The sequence below is a fragment of the Struthio camelus genome, chromosome 4, assembly GCF_040807025.1.
Source record: "Struthio camelus isolate bStrCam1 chromosome 4, bStrCam1.hap1, whole genome shotgun sequence".
NCBI lineage: Eukaryota > Metazoa > Chordata > Aves > Struthioniformes > Struthionidae > Struthio > Struthio camelus.
Genome location: NC_090945.1, coordinates 61,324,823 through 61,347,765, shown reverse-complemented (window position 1 = coordinate 61,347,765; position 22,943 = coordinate 61,324,823). Strand labels below are relative to the sequence as shown.

The 22,943-nt window shown below is 43.9% G+C and overlaps 1 protein-coding gene across 21 annotated transcripts in view; it reads right to left on the bottom strand.

Annotated features, from left to right (window-relative positions):
• Positions 1-414: 414 nt before the first annotated feature.
• The window catches only part of RBM47 (RNA binding motif protein 47), an 87,302-nt gene continuing 64,773 nt past the window's right edge, over positions 415-22,943 (bottom strand). For 7 of the 21 annotated variants that reach the window (XM_068943077.1, XM_068943081.1, XM_068943086.1 and 4 more), the window contains 5 exons: positions 8,159-9,318; positions 6,420-6,626; positions 3,846-4,048; positions 3,268-3,309; positions 415-1,756 (listed from right to left, as the gene is read on the bottom strand). In XM_068943077.1, the coding sequence (XP_068799178.1) occupies positions 1,508-1,756; positions 3,268-3,309; positions 3,846-4,048; positions 6,420-6,626; positions 8,159-9,318 (1,861 nt within the window). In that variant the 3' untranslated portion in view covers positions 415-1,507. The remainder of the gene's footprint in view (positions 1,757-3,267; positions 3,310-3,845; positions 4,049-6,419; positions 6,627-8,158; positions 9,319-22,943) is intronic. The other 14 variants (XM_068943080.1, XM_068943090.1, XM_068943091.1 and 11 more) reach the window with 3 other exon arrangements.

Here is a 22,943-nt window from a genome sequence, read left to right as displayed (position 1 = left end):
TATTTGTACCATAAAAAGGAAATTGTTTACTCACTCCCTGCTTCACATCTCATTTCACTGGAGTTGTGTTTACAGAGCTGATGCACTTCATAAAATGGGCAAGATATTTCTTTAACATTTTACTATATTTTACATTCACTGCACTACTAAATAAAAGCCTTTAAACAGGCCACAAAACACTGCAATAATATATTTACTTCTTAATAAAACAAACTTTTTTATAACATTGAAATAAAATGTTTTTGTTTTGTGGCAAACCACATACCATGTAAATTTGCAACATAAAATGACTTTAAAAATGTATATTTAAAGATATTTACAAGCTCTATTTCTTAAAATCTTTGGGTCTAATCACTCCCATCCCTGATGTGCAGGCATAACCCCAGTTAATGAGAACTGGAATTAAGTGTGGAAGGGAGGGTGGGAGGGAGGCTAGCCCTGTTTTATTAATTCCAATATCACTAACACCCCTAGTACCTCAGAAATTTGTCACGGAACATGATGAAGCTATAGGTAAATAACGCTGTACTTCCTGTTGACAAGAGCACGCTCCGTCTTGCCTACGACAGCATACATTCTCTGTCACTACAACATATACTTCAAAGAATAAAATAAAGAGCATTTAAAAAGAGCCTAGTTTTTATACTGGATGAAGATCTAAGTCAAGACACCGTACGTGAAACATCAGATACTCATTTCTGCATGTGCTCCAAGGCTGAACTTCTAGTAGCTTCAATAAATAGAAAATCCAGTTGTTAAGGAAAACTCAGAACCTTTCCTTTACTTAACGTAAGCCTGCTAATCACACTAGGAAGAAGTCTGTGTGATGAGGCTTTTTTTTTTCCCCAAAAAGGCAATATTAGTTATTTCTCATTCCCAATAATAACAAAGAGACTGTATTAATGCCAGCACAAAAATGCAGAGGTCTTGCACATTTTTCAAATTGCACTTTCCAGTATAATTTTTTAAATAAGATACAGGTTGTTTTTTTTCTTTTAAAAAATTCTAAGGTATGCATTCTTTAAATATTGAATATATTCTTCAAAATATATTGTTTAAACTTTCCCTAGCTGCTCAGGTGGGCTTTTTAATATATAGCTGATATATTATTAAAGGCACTACAAAATAGACATCTCTGGAGTGCAGAAGTTACTAAAAAATAACCTTCATACCACAAATATATTGAAAATAGAATGCTAAAAAAAAGACCATATGCGATCCCACTATAATGCATATAAATGCATGTAAGCAGTGGGCTGAATGCATCGAGGTCCTTTAGAAATGTATGAATACAGGCATGTTAAATTTTAAAAATAGCCTAAAAAAATTAGTGAAAACTTCATGCGTATAAAATGTTTCAAACATATTCTTTAACGTTCTTCACTTTCAGGTTCTGCATCAGTTTGCTGAGTCCAAATGTTATTCTTTTGCAGTAGGTTCTTTCTTCATAAATAGTAAAGTGTTCCTTCAGTGTTTGTTTTTCCTCCAGCCTCTCTCGCTGCCAGTCTCAGTACGTCTGGTAGACGTCGTGGATCGGAACCTGGATGGTGGCGGCCGGAAACGCCTGAGGTATATAGCCGGCATATCCTCCGTAAGCGGCCGCCGCCGCCGCTGCCGCGTTCTTCTGTAGTGTGGCTATCGTCGCCGTCGCTGCGGCAGGCGCCGCGAACGGCACGTAACTTGTCCCGTAAATCCCGGCGGCGGGAATTCTCGGCACGTTGGGAGCCATGGTGTACACCGGCGTTATCGGGCGGCCCTGGGAATAAAACCGAGAGCCTCTTAAGTTCAAAGTGCCACTGTTCACACAGCCTCCACCGAGCAAAAAGTTACCCACCTTCCTGGCAACGTTTCCTTTCAGTTTTTAAGGGGGAGAAGGATACCCATGAGCAGGGATCAGGGGCTTGACTGGTGGAAGGAGCTAAGCTGGGGGCCAAGCTGGTCTGCCGGGGGCTAGCAACACCTTGGGAAAACTCACAGGTGTGCTTGGGCTGTGGGTCCCGGCGCTGGGCAGAGGCGGAGGGTGAAATGAAGGCCCACGGCTGATGCCACATCCCGGTGCACGTAGGGTAAGGCTCGGCACTGCCTTTGACACCCTGCGCGCCTCTGTGTCTTCCTGTCCTGCCCTCACCATGCTTTGTGGCACTCGTTTTCCTTCTGCTCCATTTGCATCCTGCCCCATCACATTTGGCTGCTTGTGCAATTGCTCTGAGCTGCCTTTTGCACAGCCTGCCAGTGTCTCGGCCAACCTCCTCAGCAAAGTGTCCCTCCCCCTGAGCCTTATACCGACTCCTGCTGGCTCTCATACCAAAAATCCCTATTTATAATTCCCACAGCCCTTCCTACACCAGCTTGTTCTTGTCAATCCAGCTAGTCAGGAGTGGTGGTATTTTGAAGCACCCAACTCATGCTGGGCACCGTTGTCCAGACCCTCGTCTGCCCTGGCAGATGGTGCCAGCAGGGCTGTGGTGGAGCTGGAGAGACAAACTGCAAACAGGCTCCTGTTGTCTCGGGGAGAGGGCCAGAGCATGTCTCCCTGCCGGATGCCCGTGCCCCTGGCAGCACTGAAAGCACGGGGCAGCAGCAGAAACACAGGCAGAGCCCCCTTGGGGGCCTGTTGCCACCTCCAGCTCCCTTGCGATGCTGAACGAGTCAGTGGACGTCCGCCCTGCATGCACAGTAATGCACCCCTTGGCCTGGCAATGTAGGGGAAAGAAATTATTGTGTGGTAAACCTTTTGTGGCAAACATCCATTTTGCACATGATGGGCCTCATACAAGGGCATCCCTTACCCTAGACTGGGACTCAGACTCTACTACAATACAAACAGTGCATGTTAAAAGAGCAATGACTTGCAAACGGTTTGTAGCTACGTAATTGCACAGTGTAACTGTAGCCTTATTAGTGCAAACCTTCTCTTTTACATTTTATACTGTCAGTGTAAAATAATGGAATTCCAACTACAGAAGAGGAGTGATTACCTCATAGTCCACCTAACCCCAAAGGTTTGGACATAATATGTGGGTGCGTCCGCCCCAAGCGCTCTGCACTCCCACGAGAGGATTTGGGGCAGACACCTGCCCTGGCTGACTGCTCCTCGCCAGGCACCTGCGCCCGCCCCGGGGGGAACAGCACTGCGGGACAGCCAGCACAGCAGGTTTTCGGGCTGTGGAGAATGAGGCCAGCAGGCTCTGGGGTGACCTCTGCAATTCTGCTTAGACGTGTCCAGATAATGAGAGGTAAAGGTCCAGGGGGCAGGAGCATACAAACCTGAAGCTCAGTAGGCAATGAGGGGGGGGTCTCCAGTCCCATCTACGGAAAAAAAGGTTTTAATATGGCTTTATGGCACTTAAAATGCCATACTTAAAATTTCCACTTGCTGAATGACAAAAATCTCCTAGAACAAGAGATTGTGAAGGAAAGGTTGAAAGTGCGTGCCTTGTTGCTGGACGAGAGCTCTATCACTTTGGGGTCTGTTCTCTCCCTCCCAGGCTGCAGCACCCTGCAGGAAGAGCAATCGTCTGAAGTGCAGATGTCTAAGATATGTCAAATGGGCTGCACTTTAGAAATGCGTCTTCTTCTCCTTTGATATAGAGAATGGTTTGGCTTTGGATACGGGGGGATGGTTTGAATGGAAAGGAGGCTACTCAGATGCAGCTCAGGCATTGGCTCAGCTATCAGATACAACCACTAAGTAGACATCTGAAGTTATGTGAGGTGAATCTCACTAGGTATCTTAGGACAAGGGAAGAGGGAGAAAATAAAGTGTCTCTGTCACAGGAGCATGGCCAGATGTAGGCTTTCCACCCACCCGGCTATGTGGAGCAGGACATGAGCACTGAACCCACCTGGAAGGGGGGAGGCGTTGAGACAGCTGGTATCACAGCTGCAGTGGCGGCGGCCGCAGCGGCTGCCACACTGGCTGGGTCCTGCTGGACGGCAATAGGGTTGATGATGTGCTCGACTGCATGGATTTTGCCATCTTCCATCATCTTGGCCGGCGGGGCAGCCTGAAACATGGAGTACTGGGCCCCAATCGCGGGGATGGCCACTAGGAGAGACCAGATACATAAAGCTGTTTTGGGCAAGAGCCTCCAGAGCTTCAACTCAGAGAGCGAGCAACCCTCCTGCCAGGGTACGCTGGCTCTCCCGCTGCAGTTTTGGGCTGCTCTCGCTGCACCACACAGCTGTACGTGCTGGGCACCTCTTCTTTCTGCGCAACTGGTGGTGCGGCAGCAGAGCCCATGTGAACCATGTGCAGGGATCAGCTTGGTGCCGTGCGCTCTGCCCGTGCATTTCTCACACTCAGCCCTGGGCCCGGGGCCACTCCAGGACGGCCATGCCGATGCCCTGCCAGGCAATGGGCGCTGTGCGCCAGGTCTGTGCAGCCCGGTCTGACCACTGCCATCCTGCAGTTGTAGAAGTTGCAGGCAGCAACTGATCTAGTCTACATATTGTCCTTTGGCCAACGCTGCAAAATATCCACTATTATATCCACTATTATAATTATACTATTACGCCTTTCGCAGGCCTCACTTGATAAAAACATTTTATCTTGTCTTTCTGCTGCAGGATCAATCTGTTTAATGGCACTAAAAAATAAATTGCTCTTAAGAGAATTTCCTCTCAGGCCAAAATAGGACAGCATGAAATAATTAAAGCTTCCAGACAAAGGGAAAGTGCTCTCATCATAATGCCTGTGAGTTCAAAGACAGTGAATTTGTACATGCTCCTAAATGGAGTTTGGTGGCACCGCTTAGGGAAGAACTGTACTTTGCTGAACATTCCCAATAATCATATTTATAATGCCATTTTTGCTTCCTAATGCACATTTCAGTTTTCAGTTCATGAGCCTTTCAGCACTAAGGTTTGTCATAAGGAAAACTGAGTGACTAACAAACGGTGGATTAAGTGGTGATGTTTGCATCTGTGTGAGCTGCAGCCAGTAAATCCCAAGTGAAACCAAATTAGCATGTGGTATTGTTTCGCTGGGACAAAACTTTGCAATTCTGCCTATGAGAATGACAGATCCCAGCAAGCAGTAGTCTCATTTTGGTCACGGAAACTGCAGCAAATGATGATCAAATCCTCTCTTTCAGGCAGAGATTTTCCCACCGATAGCATAATGCTGTTTCCTCCAGTGGAGACCTCTGCATGTGAGCGTTTCCTGTTCTCCTTCATGCCAGTTCCACGTGGTCAGCTCAAACCAATTTTAGCACTGGGTTAATTAACCTGCGTAATTTCTCACTGCAGCAAAGGCCCCATGCTCTGTTCTGCAGTAACTTCTGGCAGAAAAGCGGTAACAGGCAGTTGGGGTATGGGGCGATGTCTCAGAAATCTGCAGAACTTTTTGCGCAGAGAAAGTGTCTCAGCGCATGAAAGTTACTCTAAACAGTTGGAAACCTTGCAAAGTCAGTACATCTCAGCTCTTCCATTCTGGTAACGTGATCTCAGACTAATATCCTTTTAATACAGAGGTAAGGCTGGCAGGTAATAACTTTTACTAGTTCAGCTGATCTGGTTGGAAAAAACAGACCAGGACACTCTGTGATTGGAGTCTGTGCTGAAACTGCACGAGAGGGGCAAGACCAGATGAAAACCTCTGAATCTGAACACGACTGAAGTGTAGAAACATTTAGACTTGAGATTCAGGCCTTTCTTTGGTAGTCTAATGAGTTACATAGGCCTCAGAAATAAATACTCAGTTAAAATAAAGTGTGCATTTCAAAAATCAGTTTCAAGCATCCTTTAGTGATGCTTGGAATTCCTAAAGTGTCTTTACAAATAAGCATAGCGGTAATATTTTCTGATTCTGAGTGGACAGTGTTCTCAGGAAATCTGAAGAGAAAGGTAGAATTATTGGAAATCTTCCTTTGAAAATTGCTGTCGTCTTTTTAACAGTGTTCCTTTTTCTCTAGACCTTTCTTTTCATTTTATCATATCCAGCTGTTATGAAGGGCTCTTCTTTTCACAGCGTTCCTTAGGTGCAAGTTACAGTTTCCACTGCAAGTTATATAGTTTCCATACAGCATGAAGCATGTTCTAATAAACCACTGCAGCTTTGTTCTGACACCACTTAGATTCTGCAGTTATCATTACACGGAGAGAGGAATGGAGAGAGCAGAGGACTTCTCGGCTGGTTGGACATAGCTCGGGAGAGGGGAGAGCTCCCCTGCGGTTTGCTGCGCGGCCGCAAATGGGACCCGGCGCTCTCGGCCTTGCACCTGCAGCAGGGCCGACCCCAGGCTGCCGGTGGGGATGGAGGAGCTCTGTGTTAACCGAGGACTTTCCTGCCATGGGAAATCCCCAGGTCCTTTTCCCAACCTAGTCGCATCTGAGAAATGCTCGAGGCCAGGCTTGTGTGTGCCAGCCGTGGCGTCCCCCTCCCCATGGGCCAGGCCAGCCCAAGCGCGCATACTGACCTGCACCAGGCTTAATGGCCACCGGACTGACGGCGGGTAATTCCAGACTGGGCACCAGCTCGTATCCTTTCTCTTGCTGCTTTCCTTTGCCTTCGTGGTACCTGCTATAAATGCCACGGCCGGCAGAATATCCCCCCAGGTAAGAGCCTCTGGGGCCGGGGGCTCGGTTGCCGGCTGCTCCTCGCCCTCTGCCTCTTACGCTGCCTGCTTGTAATAACAACAGGAAAGAGGGTGATGAATAACATACAGCAACAGCAATGCGGGGAGTACTGACAACACTGAACTGAAACCTGGAGGCATATGCCTAGAAACAGGGCTGCTGAAATTAGTTTGACCTGAATTTTACTGACTCTCATGAAAATAGAGCATTTGGCCTCACCAGAAGCACCAAATGGAGCTATGCAAGTTTTGGTCTTGATATTTCTGACCGTTAAGACATTAAGCATTTATTCATACCACTCTCATGGCCAGTTTTAGGGGTATAACATAGGCTTTATAGTCAGAGGCTCCTCCAGGGGTGATTTCTACGTGGTAGGAACTAGCTTCTTCTCAGCTGTCCTCCAAAGGAGACCTTGCCTCTCAGCTGCCTGTGATAGGGTCCTTCAGAGATCGCCGTCACAAAGCTGAATCTGCCCTTTAACCAACATTGTCCCCTTACTGAATATCTTTTTACTGGTGTCTTTTGTTTTCTCTGCAATTTTATTAGTAAGTGAATATTCTCCATCTCCAGAAATATCGCCTCTATTTGTGTTAGCAACTCCACACGCGTTACGACAGTACTTTGGACATTGTGGTATTAATGCACTCTGTGATGGCCTAATTGTACTTTTAGACTTGTCAGTTAACTCATTTGTAGTTCATTGTAAATACAAATCTGGAAATTGATATATTGATCAGATATATAATATTTGATCAGCCACGGTTAAAAATATTTGTTTTTTTATGTGGGTGCTTAAAGAATATATTCATGGTAAACTGCCTATTGTATGGAAACACACATTAAGGATCTCAGGAAACTATAATTCCTGTAAGTACAGGATAATTATAACACCAGTTATAGCTGCTAGGGCTTTTTTGAATAACTTATTTTTGGTTAATTTGTAATATTTGCAATCCATAACTAATTAAATTAGATGTAACAAATTATTTTGCACTCATATGGCCCCTTCTGCTCGTAGTTCTTAACAGTCTTTAAAGGACGCAGCACTGCTGCCATTTTAATGCAGCGGGCAAATGACGCCTGGAGATTTCCCAGCTAAGGTTTTTCCCATCCAAAGCACTCCCTTTGGATGGCCAGCCTTGGGATGCAGGTTTCCCAGGACCCACCTCCAGGCGAAGGCAAAGGGAGCACCCTTTGCCAGGGCCTCTGATGCTAAGGATCTAGCAGTTTGGAAGGAGGCATCAGAAACTGAAGTCCCTGGACTGTCCATTTGCCCAAAGTTAGCGCAGCACTCATAAAAAGCAGATCACTTTCTTTCCCATCCTGTGCTTAAGTCTTTTAGCTCATTTTCAATGCCTCCATTATACTGGTTTGTACATTAGCAATTTTACTACATAAATACAGTCTGCACAGTCATAAATTAAAATGAGACTGATCATGAATACAGCAAAAGGAACTGTAAAGGAGTGTTTAAGAAAAAAATGAAAATCGTCAGCTGTTATCTGGCTCAGACAGGCTTTGGGCCACCCTTGCCTGAAATCAAACCAGCCCATCACATCCCCTAGCTGTGCTTACTAACCTTTCACAAAGTAATCTCTGTTGGGACCGATCAGGGCATTGTACGGATAGCCATAATACGCTAGTGTGTACGGATCGCAAGAGTAAACATAATTGGGTTGCTGCGTTACTTCGGGGGTTGCTGCTGCCCCTCCTTTGGCTGCTTTCTGGTAGCGAGTATATTGCTCCTTGTCTACTGGCTTGGCCAAGGTAACCTCCAGGCAGGAACCTTCCAGTTCAGCACCATTAAGGTTGTTCATGGCGTGAATGGCGTCTTCCCTGGTTGTAAAGTGCACAAAGGCATAGTCACGTATTTTTTTCACCCGCTCTACGCATCCAGGGTTAAACTGCCCAAAGACTTTTTTAATGGTGTCCTCTGTGGTTTCAATCATTAAATTCCTCACATACAGGATTTTAACAGTCTCCATGACATCTTCATCCACATCTATCTCCGGTTCTGCCCAGTCAACAGCAATTTGATGTCCCCACAGCTGGATCCTTCCAGGCATGAGTTTCCTCCTGGCCATTGCAGCTGCTCGATGGCTCTCGTACTCCACAAAGGCGAAGCCTCTGTTCTTCATCTTGTCGGCCGCGCTCGCATATACGATAACATCCAGAACGCCTTCTGTCACTTTGGCAATCTCTTCCAGGATCTCCTCTCTCTTCTTCATCTTGGGAATGCCTCCAATGAACAGCCGGCAGTTATCCACACTGCAGCAAACCCCGAGCAGCCTCCCGGGGCGGATTTCGTAGTTGTTCAGTTCTCTGACAGCACGCTTGGCCTCATGCTTTTGCGTGTACATCACGAAGGCATAGCCGCGGTTCTTCCCGTCAAAGTCCATCATCAGGCGCATTTCATAGATGCGGCCGACAGATTCAAAGACGGGGACGAGTTCATCTTCATAGACGTCACGGGGGATTTTGCCCACAAAAACTTCGCAGCCGCGAGGAGGGTGCAGGCCCTCCCAGCCGGGAGGGGGACCGCCGTACTTGCGTTGCCCGTTCTCCTGAATCATACTATATCCCGTACGCTCCATGAGTGCCAGCAAAGCGGCCTCGTTAGGTGCACCAGCTACGCCTTCGGGAACTTTAGTAGTGGTCACGTTGGAAGAATCGTTGCTCATCCTTGCAGTGGAGTCCTCAGCAGTCATGATGTCAAAATCATTCAAAGCCTGATAAAACCTAGGCACCGGAGGAGGAAGAAGGAGAACGTAAGTCAGAAACTGTTAGCTACCAGGATCCCACCTGCTCCCTTTTGTCTTCCTGCGGCTGTTCTGTAAGTTCATTTTTCAAGCTGGGAATAAGGCTGCAGAAGAGCAGGAGAATGCACCATACCACCCTGAACGTTTTACTGCAGGGAGAGGTACAGGGAGGGGAGAAGGGGACGAGGACTGTGGCCATGCAGCCTCGATTTAGGTGCATCCCCTCGCTGAGGGAGTGTGAGGGGGGATGCCAAGAGCTGCTGCTGCAGGAGGCTGGAGTTGCATGAACAGCTGCCACCAACCACCCCATATCCTTCCGGGGGCTTGTCTCCTCTTTGATGGGCAGGAAGGAATTAGCACTAGTTGGGAAAGGGGAGATGCTGTTATGGAGCCAGCGTTTCCCACCTTTAGAGCCCTCTTCTCCCTCTAAGTCATTCCTCAGTTGATCTTTCTACTCCTGAACAGCAAAGTGCCAACTCCACAGGGAAAGGTGGGGGATGCACATGAAGCACTAGGTGTGACTCCCTTTTGATACCACCTCCTGGCTTCTGTAGGCTTTCAGAATAGCACTTGAGTGGGAAATAATAAATATATTTTAAATTTGAGGAAATCAATTCTTGTTCTCTTATGCAAAGAGCAAACTGGCAAGCTTCTGAGACGTCCTGCTCTTTGTGGTACAATGTCTAGCATGTTTTGTCTCCTTCATGATTGCAATATGACTTCACAAAAGCTGAAAAGAAGCACTCCCTTACTGCAGGCCACTTGCTTTAGAGCAGTCAGCCATCACAGCCTTGCAAGTCAGCAAGGGAAAGGCAAAATTCTGAAATCTCATTCTGCATTCAAGTACAGGGAGAGGGTGGGAAATATAGAAATACAGAAGAAAGATTAAAATGCTAACTACTACAACTGCAAGATAATGAGATCTCTTTCTGAGCACAACTTAAAAAACACCAGACACTTTGGGATTCTGAGAGTAGTTAATTCATTGATTTTTAAAGCTGGAAAGGACCATCAGACCATTTAATATGAGTGACTGTATATGACACGGACCATTACATTTTATTGTTATTGGCATATTGAGTCCTATAACATTTATCTGAGTAAATCATATCTTCCAGAAGATATCCAGCTTTGATTTTAAGGCAGCAAGAGCTGTAGTCCCTACCACTTCCCTTTATGGCTTGTTTGGTAATCACTCTCTCTGACAAACAAGCAAACCATATTTCTCATGAGAATTTGTCCGGCTTCTGCTTCCAGCTAGGATTACTTGTTCAACCTTTCTCTGCTAGATTAAAGAGTCTTTCAATATCTGTATCTTTGCCTTTTGATGATATTTAAGCTGTTTAATCAAGCCGCAACTCTGTCTTCTTTTTAATAAACCTTTCAGACAGCTCCTGAAGACTTCATCATCAGGCATTTTTTTTCCTCTAAAATTGTTTTCTTGGCTCTTCCCAAAGCACACTCTATTTTTTCACCTTTGCTGCACTCAGGGATAAAATCATGCCTCTCTCTTCTCCCCATTTCTCTTACATAGCCAAGGCCTATTTCTCCACACCTTCTCACTAGCAAACCATACTCAGTTCTTTGTCTGCTCTAACGCTAAATCCTTTTCCGTGGTACCACTTGCTGGTGTATATCCCATGGGAGCATGGGATATACACTTAGGTATATCCCAAGGGGACATGCCTTGCATGTGCTACTCCTAAATGCCAAAACCTTGCATTTGGCCATAGTCCAACTGCCTTTTAAGTGGATCCCACCTACTGAATGCTGCATCATTGTCCTCTCCTCGTTATTATTTACAACCTCATCAACCTTTGCATCATCAACCAGTTTGTTTGCCATGATTTTGTATTTATGATCAGTTTATTAATGGAACTGTCAAAGGGCACTGGCCCCAGAAAAAAAACTCTGCAAACCACCAAGAGAAACACTCCCTGTCTGTGTCTGGCAGGCTTATTTTCTGTAAAAAAGGATGACGCTTCAGCCAGATGTTTTTGTTCCATGTAGTAGAGCAATTCAGTGTGACACAGGTTTCTCTCTGTTCCACAAGGACTCTGAAATGAACCCTTTGTTAGAATAATTTGGCCCTTTTTAACGTACTGGTTGCCACACAGGAAGGTCTATTACACACAGGTAGGGCTCTATTGGTAAAGTAGGTTCAAGTTCACAGAAAGTTGTATACAGAATTTAGGCAGCTAAGTCTGATTTTTATAACCCACAAGACCTGTGTATCTCCTTAGTGAGCTTAGCACCTCAGAATGTTTTCAGGAAAGTCCTTGAGCTGCCCAGAATTGTGCTTGCCTATATCCAGAAATGCCTCTGTCCCAGCCAGGTCAAACACTGTTTTCGGCTCTTAAATGCATTTGGGAATGAGAAACTGGACCTCTCTGAGCCTACATGTATGAAAAGACCCGATCCTGCAGGTGTGTTTGGACCATGATGACTTCTGGTGCACTGATGACTTCTGGTGCAGCGCAGCCATTTTCATTTAAAAATATGGAGAGCAGAGGGGGAGGCAGAGAAGGTGGAGAGACAGTATTAGTGATGGTGATGTCCAGGCAATGTTTTTCCTTTAGAAAATGCCCTTTCTGTGAAGTCAGGTCTTCATGGAAGTGCCTCAGTTACGACAATTTCTTGTTTTAAAATGTTGTTTATAAAAATGTTTCTCTTTGATTGAAATGTTCCCCCTTTTTTATTTTACATCATTAAAAAAATTAAAGCAGATTTTCATTTTTCACTTGACAACGGTGTTCCTAAAAATGTGACTTCATCTTTCCTTAAATGAAAGCAAAGCTTGTTAAACAAACACTTTGCTGAATAATAATTACTACCTTTACACTGGCCACCTGTTGGCAAGAGAATTACTTATCTTCCCAGGTTTAGGTAAGTTTAAAAATGAGTCATTACCATCAGTTTTATGTCAACTTGTAAAATAACAGTCTCTGTATTCAGTGTCTGCATGGATCAGTCACCCGGGCTATGGCCTAGAAAGCAACAGACAGGCACTGGGAGCCTGGAGAGAGGAGAGATGGAGCAAAGCCTCCCCTGCCCCACCAGAAACGTGCTGTTAATTCAGTCTGGGCTTACGGTGGCGGTTCAGGAACTGGCTGTTTTCCAACACTTTTGCACTGCAGCCAAGGCTCCCTGCCTGAGGAAGATGATGTCTAATGGTGAGAGCACTTCAAGCTGCTGCTACGTGCTCATGGCCACTGTAGCTGCAAATACTACTGTACACAATCTGTGCTGGTGAATAATTAAAAATTCTCTGTGAACCTAAAATGCCTTTCATCCCTGTGTAATCTATAGGGAATCTAAATTCATGATCAAATATGCTTAATTTTTTCTGTGCAAGTCCAAAGACCCTGGTTTAATGGATATACGGTATCTAAGACAGTTATAGAGCCAACAGAGTCTTACTTGATTCAGCTAAACACACATTTAATAACATTCACTGCCACATGACAATCAACACCTTCACAACATTCAGATATCATCTACCTTGATGAGAAAAACCACAAGCGTGTCCATTCTGAGAGCCCTCTCCACCTGCTGATACTACTTTATAAACCAGGCTGCCAGAACAACTTAACCGACTCATGTCAAAAAACAATCACTCTCAAGAAAATTGTTTTCAAAATAACCAATTTTTGAAGTGTTCAGCCATACCTATGCATTTTGTTAGTCCACACTAAACTGGTCATGAAAGCTTGCTACCCTGCGTAGCTGGACACAGGGCATCAGTGAATACTGGGAGTTGAGTGGTATTGGTAATGCCAGGCTGATTTGAGTATATCCATAAAGTGCGATTAATGCTGAGAGACGAAGCAAAAGTTTAAGCTATATTAAAATGTACTGCCTTATGAAATATAAGAGCTTGATTTCTAGTCTCTGAAGAGGAAAGTGCACATGATCTCAATGACAAAGATTTGTAAAAGACAGATAGACAAAAGTATTAATTCCTAATCAGAATGGCTGTACTTTGGAGACAGCTAGCTAAGTTTTAAATGACTGCTTATCAGGAGTGCATTAAAACTGTGGTTATTATAGCTATTGCTATATTGTGCATATCATATCTGAAATGCTAAGAACTTAAAACAACAGCAAAAAAGCAAAACAGGCACTGAAGCTCAAACAGTCAAAACAAACTACACTATAATTTAAGAAATAATACCCACCTAATCGCGTTTGTACCCCAAACACCCCATCCTGTGCAGCTCAAAATAGTAATGCAGGAATTTGCCATTGTAGCATCCTGCTGAATTAGGATGGCTTTCACCCCATTCTGAAGGATGTGGAACTGAGGCAGAAAAGGCTCCCGTGGTTTCCCTGGGGAGCCTTGGGTGTTGAAATCAGACCCCAGGAGAGCTGTTCTGGTGTCATACACTCAAAGCCATCTTTCTAAAAAATAGTTATCCTCTATCCTTTTCCCTAATCATTGCCACCTTTTTTAGCCATTTAAAATTTAAGAAATTACTGAAAAACAAACAAATAAAAATTTGGGTCCTTTTAGGGGCTCAGTGGCATCTCAGTTATATTTCTGCAGGATTGTTCATGCCCCCTGAGCAGGCACCAGCGTTCTGGGTGGCCAGGCGCCTTGGCTGCTTTCCGCTGTCCTTTATACCCCCCATGACTAATTACCAGCACATCTGTGTAGATACTGAGGCACCCATCAGTATCCAGGTATAATCAGCATCTAGGAAACTAAAGACGGAGGAGCTTTGTGGCAGGACTTTGACAGGATTTCTCTTTTGGGAGTAAGAGATGTGGGGCTGGGTTTTGTCCATGAGAACCACATCAGCTGGGATGAACAAAAGACTGTGACATAAGGTAATCTGATAAAAAAAGTTCAGAGGAGAAAAATGGGAAGTCATGGGTGAGGGTGTATGTGTGTGTATGTGTGTGTTTTGGAGGTGCAGGTATGTGGAAAAAAGCAGCGGCTCCCACCATTTAGCTCACCCATGCTGTTCATCCTCGTAAACACCTGATAATCACCTTGACTGAATGAATTTATTTTCCATTCTCTGCTCTGTCACCCACCGACTTCGGTATCTGACATACGAGCATAGCCCTGCTTGCCACGGGAGCAGCCCTGTCTGCCGCCTCCTCAGCATCAAACTTGTAGCGGAGGAAAGAAGCTGAACAGGCTGTGAGCGATACACTGAAACACTGAAAGATTTTCTTCAGTAGTGCAAATCACTGTTTAAATGTTCAGTTTGCTTGGTGGTAGTGCTAGCACATAACATACAAACTGGAAGCACTTCGATCTCTGTCAGTCTGTGCCTGGTGAAAGACTTTCTCCCCATAGCGTGATTCCTTTTTCAGCTTGTTTGTCTAACCTTGAACTCCTTCTTATGGCAAACTTCATTAATAAGACTGATCCGAATCTTTGTGTCCAAGCAGTTGAAGCAAATACTCCTAATTTTTCCTGAAACATGATTAGCTTCTTTTTTACTCAGAAAAAGCTGTAAAGATTGTTGGATTTTTCTACACGTTCCCTATCGCATTAAATAGATTCTAACTTCTATCAGGATATTAAAAGCGCGACTCGGAAACCTTTCAGTTCAGCTTAAAGGACTCTCCCTTACTGCCAGGTGAACTTTCAGAAGGACACGTTTCAGTGAAACCATTCAAATTTCACTTCCTCTTTCTTACAAAAGTCTCTTCCCCACTGCCAATCAGTTGTGTGTAAAGAGCACTTGCCCTAAACATTAATTATTTTCTTTTTCATCTTTTTTTCCTTTTACATGACAACTCAGAACAGTAAATGGGAAATGTTGCCAGTGACTGAGCTAAGGCATACCGTGAATGGGTTGGCTAATAAAGGCAGATTCTTTATTAAATGCAGTGCCTCGATTAGCAAAAATGCAAAATGCAAAAATGTAGGGCCAAATTCTGATGCCCCTTATGCCAGGCCAAAGGCAAAGTGAGGTGCAGGCAGCAAAGCAAGGCCCGGGAGCTCCCAGCACTGCGTGCCAGACCTCGATGCCTGGGGGCTCACTGCTTTGATCACGAAAGCAGACCGTGAAACGGGGACTACTGCTGAGAGGGGATGGCCTCTCGGAAACAAAAGTCCCCACCGCTAACCTTCCTCACCGCCCAGTGGGAGCAGGCACCACCAGCCCCCTTCCCCAAGGCTCTCTCGTCCCTCTGTGCCTTTCCTTTTGCCCCCTTCCCATGGCTAAAGCAGTTAGGCCTTTGCATCTTGGGGTGGCCCCTGCTGCTGAGAAGGTTTAAGGCCAAAGAAACCAAATGCCTTCAAGCATATTATGTGGATCTGCACCAGAAGCAACAAAAGAGCAAGCAGAGAAACTCTGGCAGCTGATATCCATGAAGTGGGCACAAAAAAGGTCAGTTACGTGCTGAGAAGAGAGAGAAGTGTAAAAGGCAAATGACTGCATGGTACGAAGTAAGGCAATCCCTGAACTGAACATATACCTGCGTTCCCAGGGCAGTTTCACTGTCTTCTGATGCAAAGAAGGTTAGTCTTTATCCCTTAAAAAAAGTCAGTCCATATAGCATCTTACCCATGGGCTTGTACGACACTCCACATGACCCTAGGACGTTACGCAGCCACCCGCACCGCTGTTGAAATGAGCCCCTCGGCTATGGTGAAACAGCGTTTACAAACGCAAGGCCCACAGTGGCGGTGAGCATGTGTCCACACCCCACATGTGCTCTGTGGAGGATTTTGTCCACGATCGTGTTTAATTCATGCCTCCAGTTTTGCATTACGTTAGATTTAGTGGCACCGTGTGTCCCCCTCTACGGTTGCAGAGCCATGGGCAGTCACAGCCCACGGCTGGGGGCTCACACAAGCGGGAGGCAGCTAGAGACCCCCGTGACACCGCTGGCTCCACGTGACCCTCGGCAGCTGCTCCATGACCAGAGCCTTGTCAGCGTGCGGAGCATCCCTACAGCATTTCTCCAGATCCTCCCCCAAAAGCTGTCTGAGAAGAAGTGGAAGAGCGAGAGGGGTGAGAGGACAGGATGGAGACAACTGCACCTTACCACCACGCTGTACCACTCCTCTCGCCAGAGACTGTTTTAAGTTTTAGGCCAAGTTCTCTTAAACGCTGTCATTTTTCTGTAGACCGTTTCGGGCACTTAGGCTGCAGTGTATACATTCCTACTGAGATTACACAACGGTCCTTCATGAAAATATGCCAACCTGCTTGCTTTGAGAAGCTGCCACAGTTTTGCCTTGTAAGCTGCAACTCCTGTCATTTCAGAAAGGAGGTCAGCCACCAACATTTTAACTAAATGCACTCTGTTGACAGAGTAAAATGTCAGCTACTGTTTTAAGTGTGACCTTTCTACTTCTTTTAGTTAAAATAATAAGGCCAAATAGTAATCCTGCTCCTGACGTTCTGTAGTGGCCCTGAAAGTACTGCTACAGTTAAAGCTTACTATTTTTAAAAGCTGACTCTTTGCTAATGGAAGTTTTAGATGTATAAGATATATAATAATAACAACAACAGCTAACTGTGTGACTTTACCATAAACATCAAATAAGTACAGAAATGCTTTTGCTGAAAACACAATTTGCCTATTTACATATTTCTCAGCTGAACAGCAAAATGAGAGGAACATGTCAATTGAAAATAATGCAGTGGCATAAGTATTGCTTCGAATATAATGTGCAAGTTACTTCTCCTTTCAAATATAACTGCAGTATCATTATACATCTTATCTTTTTTGGCAGGACTCATTCATTTGATATGTTTCATTTGCATAAACGAGCTCCACAAAGCCGGCTTCTTTGGCTTTGTTTAGTAAGGACGTGTCTGTGACCAGCCATGATGCGTATGACTGCAGAAAACAGAGATAGCCTACCACTACTACCGACACAGCCATGGCAGGGAGCTTACATTCAAGGTGCTCCTTCCTAAATTAGTGGTGAAACAGAAAGTCCCACCCCTTTTACAAACCCGCATGACATAGCAATGGGGCCTGTAATGCTCCCTGCCTGCCCTTGTGCTTCCTGCTTTGTCCCCTGGTCGTAAGCAGCTTGGGGACATCCTGCTGCAGGCAGCTTCCCTGCCTTCCCTCCATGTGCCTAAGAGGAGGGGTAAAAAAGGGATCAGATCTTCGGTGGAAAATCCATGCTAAGAGTTTGCCTGACTCTAATTTAATTCATACTTTAAGGGTCAAAGGCTTGATCCCAATGTGGTTTTCAAAAGAGAACAACAAGAGCTGGATCAGAGCCTGGATCCTTACCAAGCTGTCACTTATGAAATGCAGAAGTCCGAAGCTGAATCTTGTCCTGTATGAGGGCAATCATTTCAGCATGGCTTTTTGGCCCGTGACCTTTTCTGAACGCCATTTATATAGGAAAGAGCAGGTTTCTAGGAAAAAAGTCTTTGTTCAGTAGAATGATGGATGATCTCTTTGGACATTTAAGAAAAAAAGGAGTGCTTGAGACCAACAGGCCATGGTAGCTGTCTACAGTGTGTCAGACACATTGCTTTACCCACAGCTGAGCTGGATGAAGAATTTGCCCCAGCCTAGTTTAAACATTTTGAAAAGGTGGGTTTTCCTAATCTGGATCATTTTGGCAAAACGCTATGGAGAACGTGCTTAATGGCATCAGCATATCTGAAGGGGCAGGAACATCTGATGGCAAGAGACCTGATGAGCAGCTTGCGACAGACAACTTGGGAGAGTAATCTCTTAGCTCAGACCAGCCCTGGTGACAACAGCACGTCTGTCCGCTGTGTCGGTTATCCTGCCGCTGGCACAGTGGATTCAGGAAAGTCTAACGCATTACACGTTCTCACAATCGTGTGCGCGCCTGAATTAAGGCACTTGGACCTGTCCAGCTCTTCCCAGGTGGGCTGGGAGAATCCTTTCAGCTCAGGTGTTGCATGTGACCAGGGAGATGCACATGCACCGACATTTGTTGCTCACATCATGCTGCAGGTATGCTCAGGTATGAACACATATAACAGTGGGTCTCTGCCCAGGAGAAGTATTATATTCAACACAGAGAGAAACAATGCAAAGTACCGCAGGGCTAGTAAAGACTCACTTTGAAAACAGGGACTATAATGTTAACAACAACTGAAAGAAGTAGGATGTAGGGCAAAAGCATTTTTTATAAAAGCATCAAAACCACAATTGAGATAGATGGAGAAGAAAACTGAGGGAGAGAGTAAATGAGATGAGAAAATGAGGAAAGAAAACAATGGATGGATGTAGAGGAAGAAAATTCACAGGATTTTGAAGGTTTGTGCAAAGACAGAGGAGCCAGGGACATGACAGAAGTGGCTCACAGCTTTTGGTAAAGTCCAAAGATTATTTCAGCTACCTCTCCTTTAGATAGATTGGCAAGGGAAGAAACAATGCCTGGGAGGATTAAGGTAGAGTAGCAAAGGCCAACACAACAAAATACTAAAGGCTTAGTGCTTATATGAGGAATGGTCATTTAGAAGAGAAGAGCGGTTTAGTATGTTTTGAGGACGTTTTGGTAATGTTACAACACACACATTTTCAGTTTTAACAGATTTTTTTATCAACTGTTTTACATTTTGCAGCTTTGTCTTGGGAAAGGGGAAAGACCTATATAATATACACAGAGGAGGGATTCGCTTTCCTCCTCAGGTTGTGATGGGAGTTTCATGTTAACAATTCAGTGAGGCACACAGCACCAGTGCCATGCTGGAGAGATTTACTTCAAGTGTAATTAGGTAATACTTAATACATTTTAGCTTCTTAGTAGAATATACTCCTGCAATCCACTGCAATATTTAAAAGTAATGTCTTGCTACTATGTCTAGAAAAAATTAGAGCTATTCCCTCCTCTGGGCTAGGCTTTTCCTTCAGTCATAAAAAGTTTTCCAGGACTGTAGGATGCTCTAACCTACTAAAGCCATAGGCTCACTTCTGGAATTCCCATTTCAACTAACAGTGGCTGTAGATATATTGTCCTTGGGACCTCAGCAGGGGTCTTGACACTGGCTTCAGTGGAAGAGTCCATACTTTAAGCTTAAACTTTAAATTTACTCTGGTCAGTTAGTGTTGTTCACCTTATACTGGGTGGGTTAATGTTCTGGCCTTGAGAGGCAGTTTTCAGCACGGAGCTACTGCAGAAGAGGTCCATGCACTAAATTTAAGCCATCTACTAAGGCAAGCCAATTGTCAGTTGCTTAAGTTTGTTCTAGGTGGCTCAAGGATGCTTAAAATGGTTGGTTTCCTTTGAAGCACATGAAAAATGGTTGGTTTCATCTTTTGATAAAGTGTTCTTTGGGATGGTCCTGCTCCTTTCAAAAAGGAAGAAAATGTAAAGAAACAGAAGAGGGTGAGATTTCCATCTAACACTACTCCTGCTGATAGCAATTGTAAGACTCTAACGGCTTCCATGAGGATATATTTCAGCCATTGATGAGCAATATGGAAAATCCCATCTTAAAAGTCTTGCAGAGACAGGTTATGTCCCCCAGGCACTACCCAAGAGCAATGTATTTGGCTAAAAAAATTGCAACAACATTGTTGTAAATATTTTCATCTATGTCTTCCTCCTTTTTACAAGGAAAACACCTGAAAGCATTCTGTACATTAATATCCTGAAATTGTCCAAGTACAAACTTTAATTCCAGTAAGAGAATCGAGTGCTTGATTAGGCAATTGAATACAACTTCAGACTAGGATTTGAAGGTTAAACTTCTTCCTTTCCTTATTTTCATCACTGTCATGAACAGCATTAAGAACCACAGACCTAGTACCTTTAGCTGTACCATACCAGTTCCCTTAGCCATATTAATCTTATGCCACTGTAATTTTGTGTACGATATTAAAATAATAATGGAACTGAAATTATGATTTCTATACAAAACAGCTCACTTTGTATTATGCAAACTTCCCGCCTATCCTATTTTCAACTCTTTCTGCACCCTCTTAAGGCGTATTTTATTTGGAGGGTGATGCTACCAAAAATTCGACTTGCATTATCCATAGGCATTATCAACGTAGAGGAATGAACATTCACAAGAAGGAGGCACTTGAACCATCCGTTCTCCTGGCCTGGAAATTACTAAAACAGTACTCAAGTAAAAGAATCTAAATTTGGAAAATGACAAGCCAGATAATAAAGTAAGAAAACTTTCTGAAGCCTAGGTTTTTACCTCATGCCATTGTTTTTTGATGATCACAAGCAAGAATTCTGTTCGTGCATAAACGGTTTTCTCATGGCAAGAATGAAGTGACAGTGGCCAAAAAGTTACCCATACGTCAAAGCACCACAAGCACAGACCATCCTACAGTCATCCTACAGTTGTCATTTTTCCTGCTTTTACATGTGTCAATGGATTATGTATTTCTTGAGTGCTTTTCATTTACTGCAGTGCCAAACCAGCCATCTTAGTTTAAACCACTTCTGAAGAAAGTGTGGGTAAGTGTAACCCAGTCTCCTCCCTTATTTTATACTGCTCTTTGCCGCAAGTCATTCAGAACTTTGTCCCAACAAGTGGTGTAAGCTGTGTGTTATACAGTTGATTTGCCCCAGCTCTGTCTTTTACACTGTGCAGCTCAAAATCATTATATAACTCTTAACTCTTTCAATAGGACCAGTTGCTGGCTGGGTCTGACGTTATCATCCTGCAAGATATTGAAGCCACACGTTAAGGAAAGCTGAGAAGATGGGGAATGGGCTGTGTACTCCTTATCAGCTTTCCAAATCAGGAAACATAACCCTTCGCTTCCCCCCAAATTCCCATATTTCAGTCTAGTCAAAGTCTATTATTAACACTGTCAGGCAGGAAAATGCGTGACACTTAAATAAAGTGCAGTGTAATCATTCAATATGGAACAAGCATTTCCTATTGTAGACGAGTCTTATTTAACGGGAAAATTCTTTTACAGAGCGTTTTCCATGAATGCAATGAAATAGTGTTCTGTGCAGAGGTTCTCATGCAGATAAGTGTGCCCTCTTCCCTAGTCGTCTGCTTTAAAAAAACATCCATTCTAGGAAAGGAAGAAGAGCTTCATATAGGCTGGACTATGAGGAGCTTGCAAGCTTTTACCATAAAAAAGACAGGAAAAAGGATCTTTTGCAATTTAGCACCGAAAACAAAAGCAGGCTCCTCTTTTAATTATTATATAGGAAAGATGAGGCATTCACCTATCTCACTTCTTACCTCTTGGAAGATATATCTTATATATAAACACAGGGATGTAATTCTATCATTGAAAATGTCTACAAAACATTTTGTTGAACTCTGTGGCGTAGGGATATGTGTGCATGTGCTTGTGATTTTTTTGTGTGTTTCTGTCATGTAGACCACTGTCCATCTGTCTGTCTGTCTGTCTATCTATCTGTGTAAACATTACATTAAAATGTTCCACCTAATAGTGCAATCAAAAGTGTCTAAAAGGGGTCCATAGACTACAGTTCCATTTTCAGCCTTTCTGATCTCATTTTTTCAGCTAATTCCTATAGAAATTCTAGAATTAAACATAACACATACTGCCACTTAATACAAAGTCTACCTGCTTAGTTGATTTTACAACAATAAAGCATGGTTTAAGACTTTTCAGTTCACACTAATCTTTGGCACTACTTTTATTGCCACATTCTCGGTTTCGTATTTACCACGTGAACGCTACAACAAGAGAGGGGCCCAACACGCAACTCTGATTTCAGCAGGAGGGAGCGATTTAAGGGAAAGCTGAAAGTGGCCTAACTTGTTTCCTCCCCCTCAGGTCACAGAAATGAAAATCAGCATAAAGCAAACCACAACTGCGATGTGAATGTGCACTGTTGAAAGTACATTAAACTCAAAACATTTGGCTTAGTCAGTGACTGCATGTTTTTTTCTTTGTGCACTGACATTTGACCCTTTTTATAATATGCACCTTGCACCACTGAAACCCAGTTAGTTATTTATTAAACTCAGGTACCAATGGCTGACTTGTACATATCATGCTTTTAACTGCCTAGTGTTGCCTGTGAGCGGAGAAGAGGGGGATGAAAGGCAATCTTCTTTGCTGTGAAATTCTGTCATATCGGCAGAACGAAGCTGCAAAGTGCAGCAATTTGTGTCTGACCTCTGATCTAAGAAGTTTGTATAAACCTTTGAACCCTTGGATTGAAATCGAGAAACAAGGTTTACAAGTACAAGGAAGAGATTTCCAGTACTTGTTACCTCTGCCCAGGGTTAATATTATAAATTAAAAAAATGTTTAACCAAGGCAGGGACTCTCTCAGGAGGCAACGTTCCTGTGTTGGGCTAATTCAAGAGCATCTAAGCCAAGTGAAATTACAGTTCAGATGGAAATACCTGTGATTTGGAAATGAAATTTCTGTGCGTTTCGGAAAAACAATGGGATTTGAGACAGATGTTATTTGAAGTTCACTTTCTGCTGAACTGAACCGGGACTTTTTTTTTTATTAAAAGCTGAAGACAGAAGAAAAGCAATATTTGAATCAGTATAATTTCTTCAACAAGGAATGGAACTGAAATGCAGAATTAAATAGATATTCTTAAAAAGACTAGCAAAATGTCTCCTCCTTTGTTAACTTTATTTATTTTTATCCAACACGTTATCTAATCTAAGTTATGAAGTGCAGAAATATATGAGAAACCCATGGAAAAATAATCAAACCAA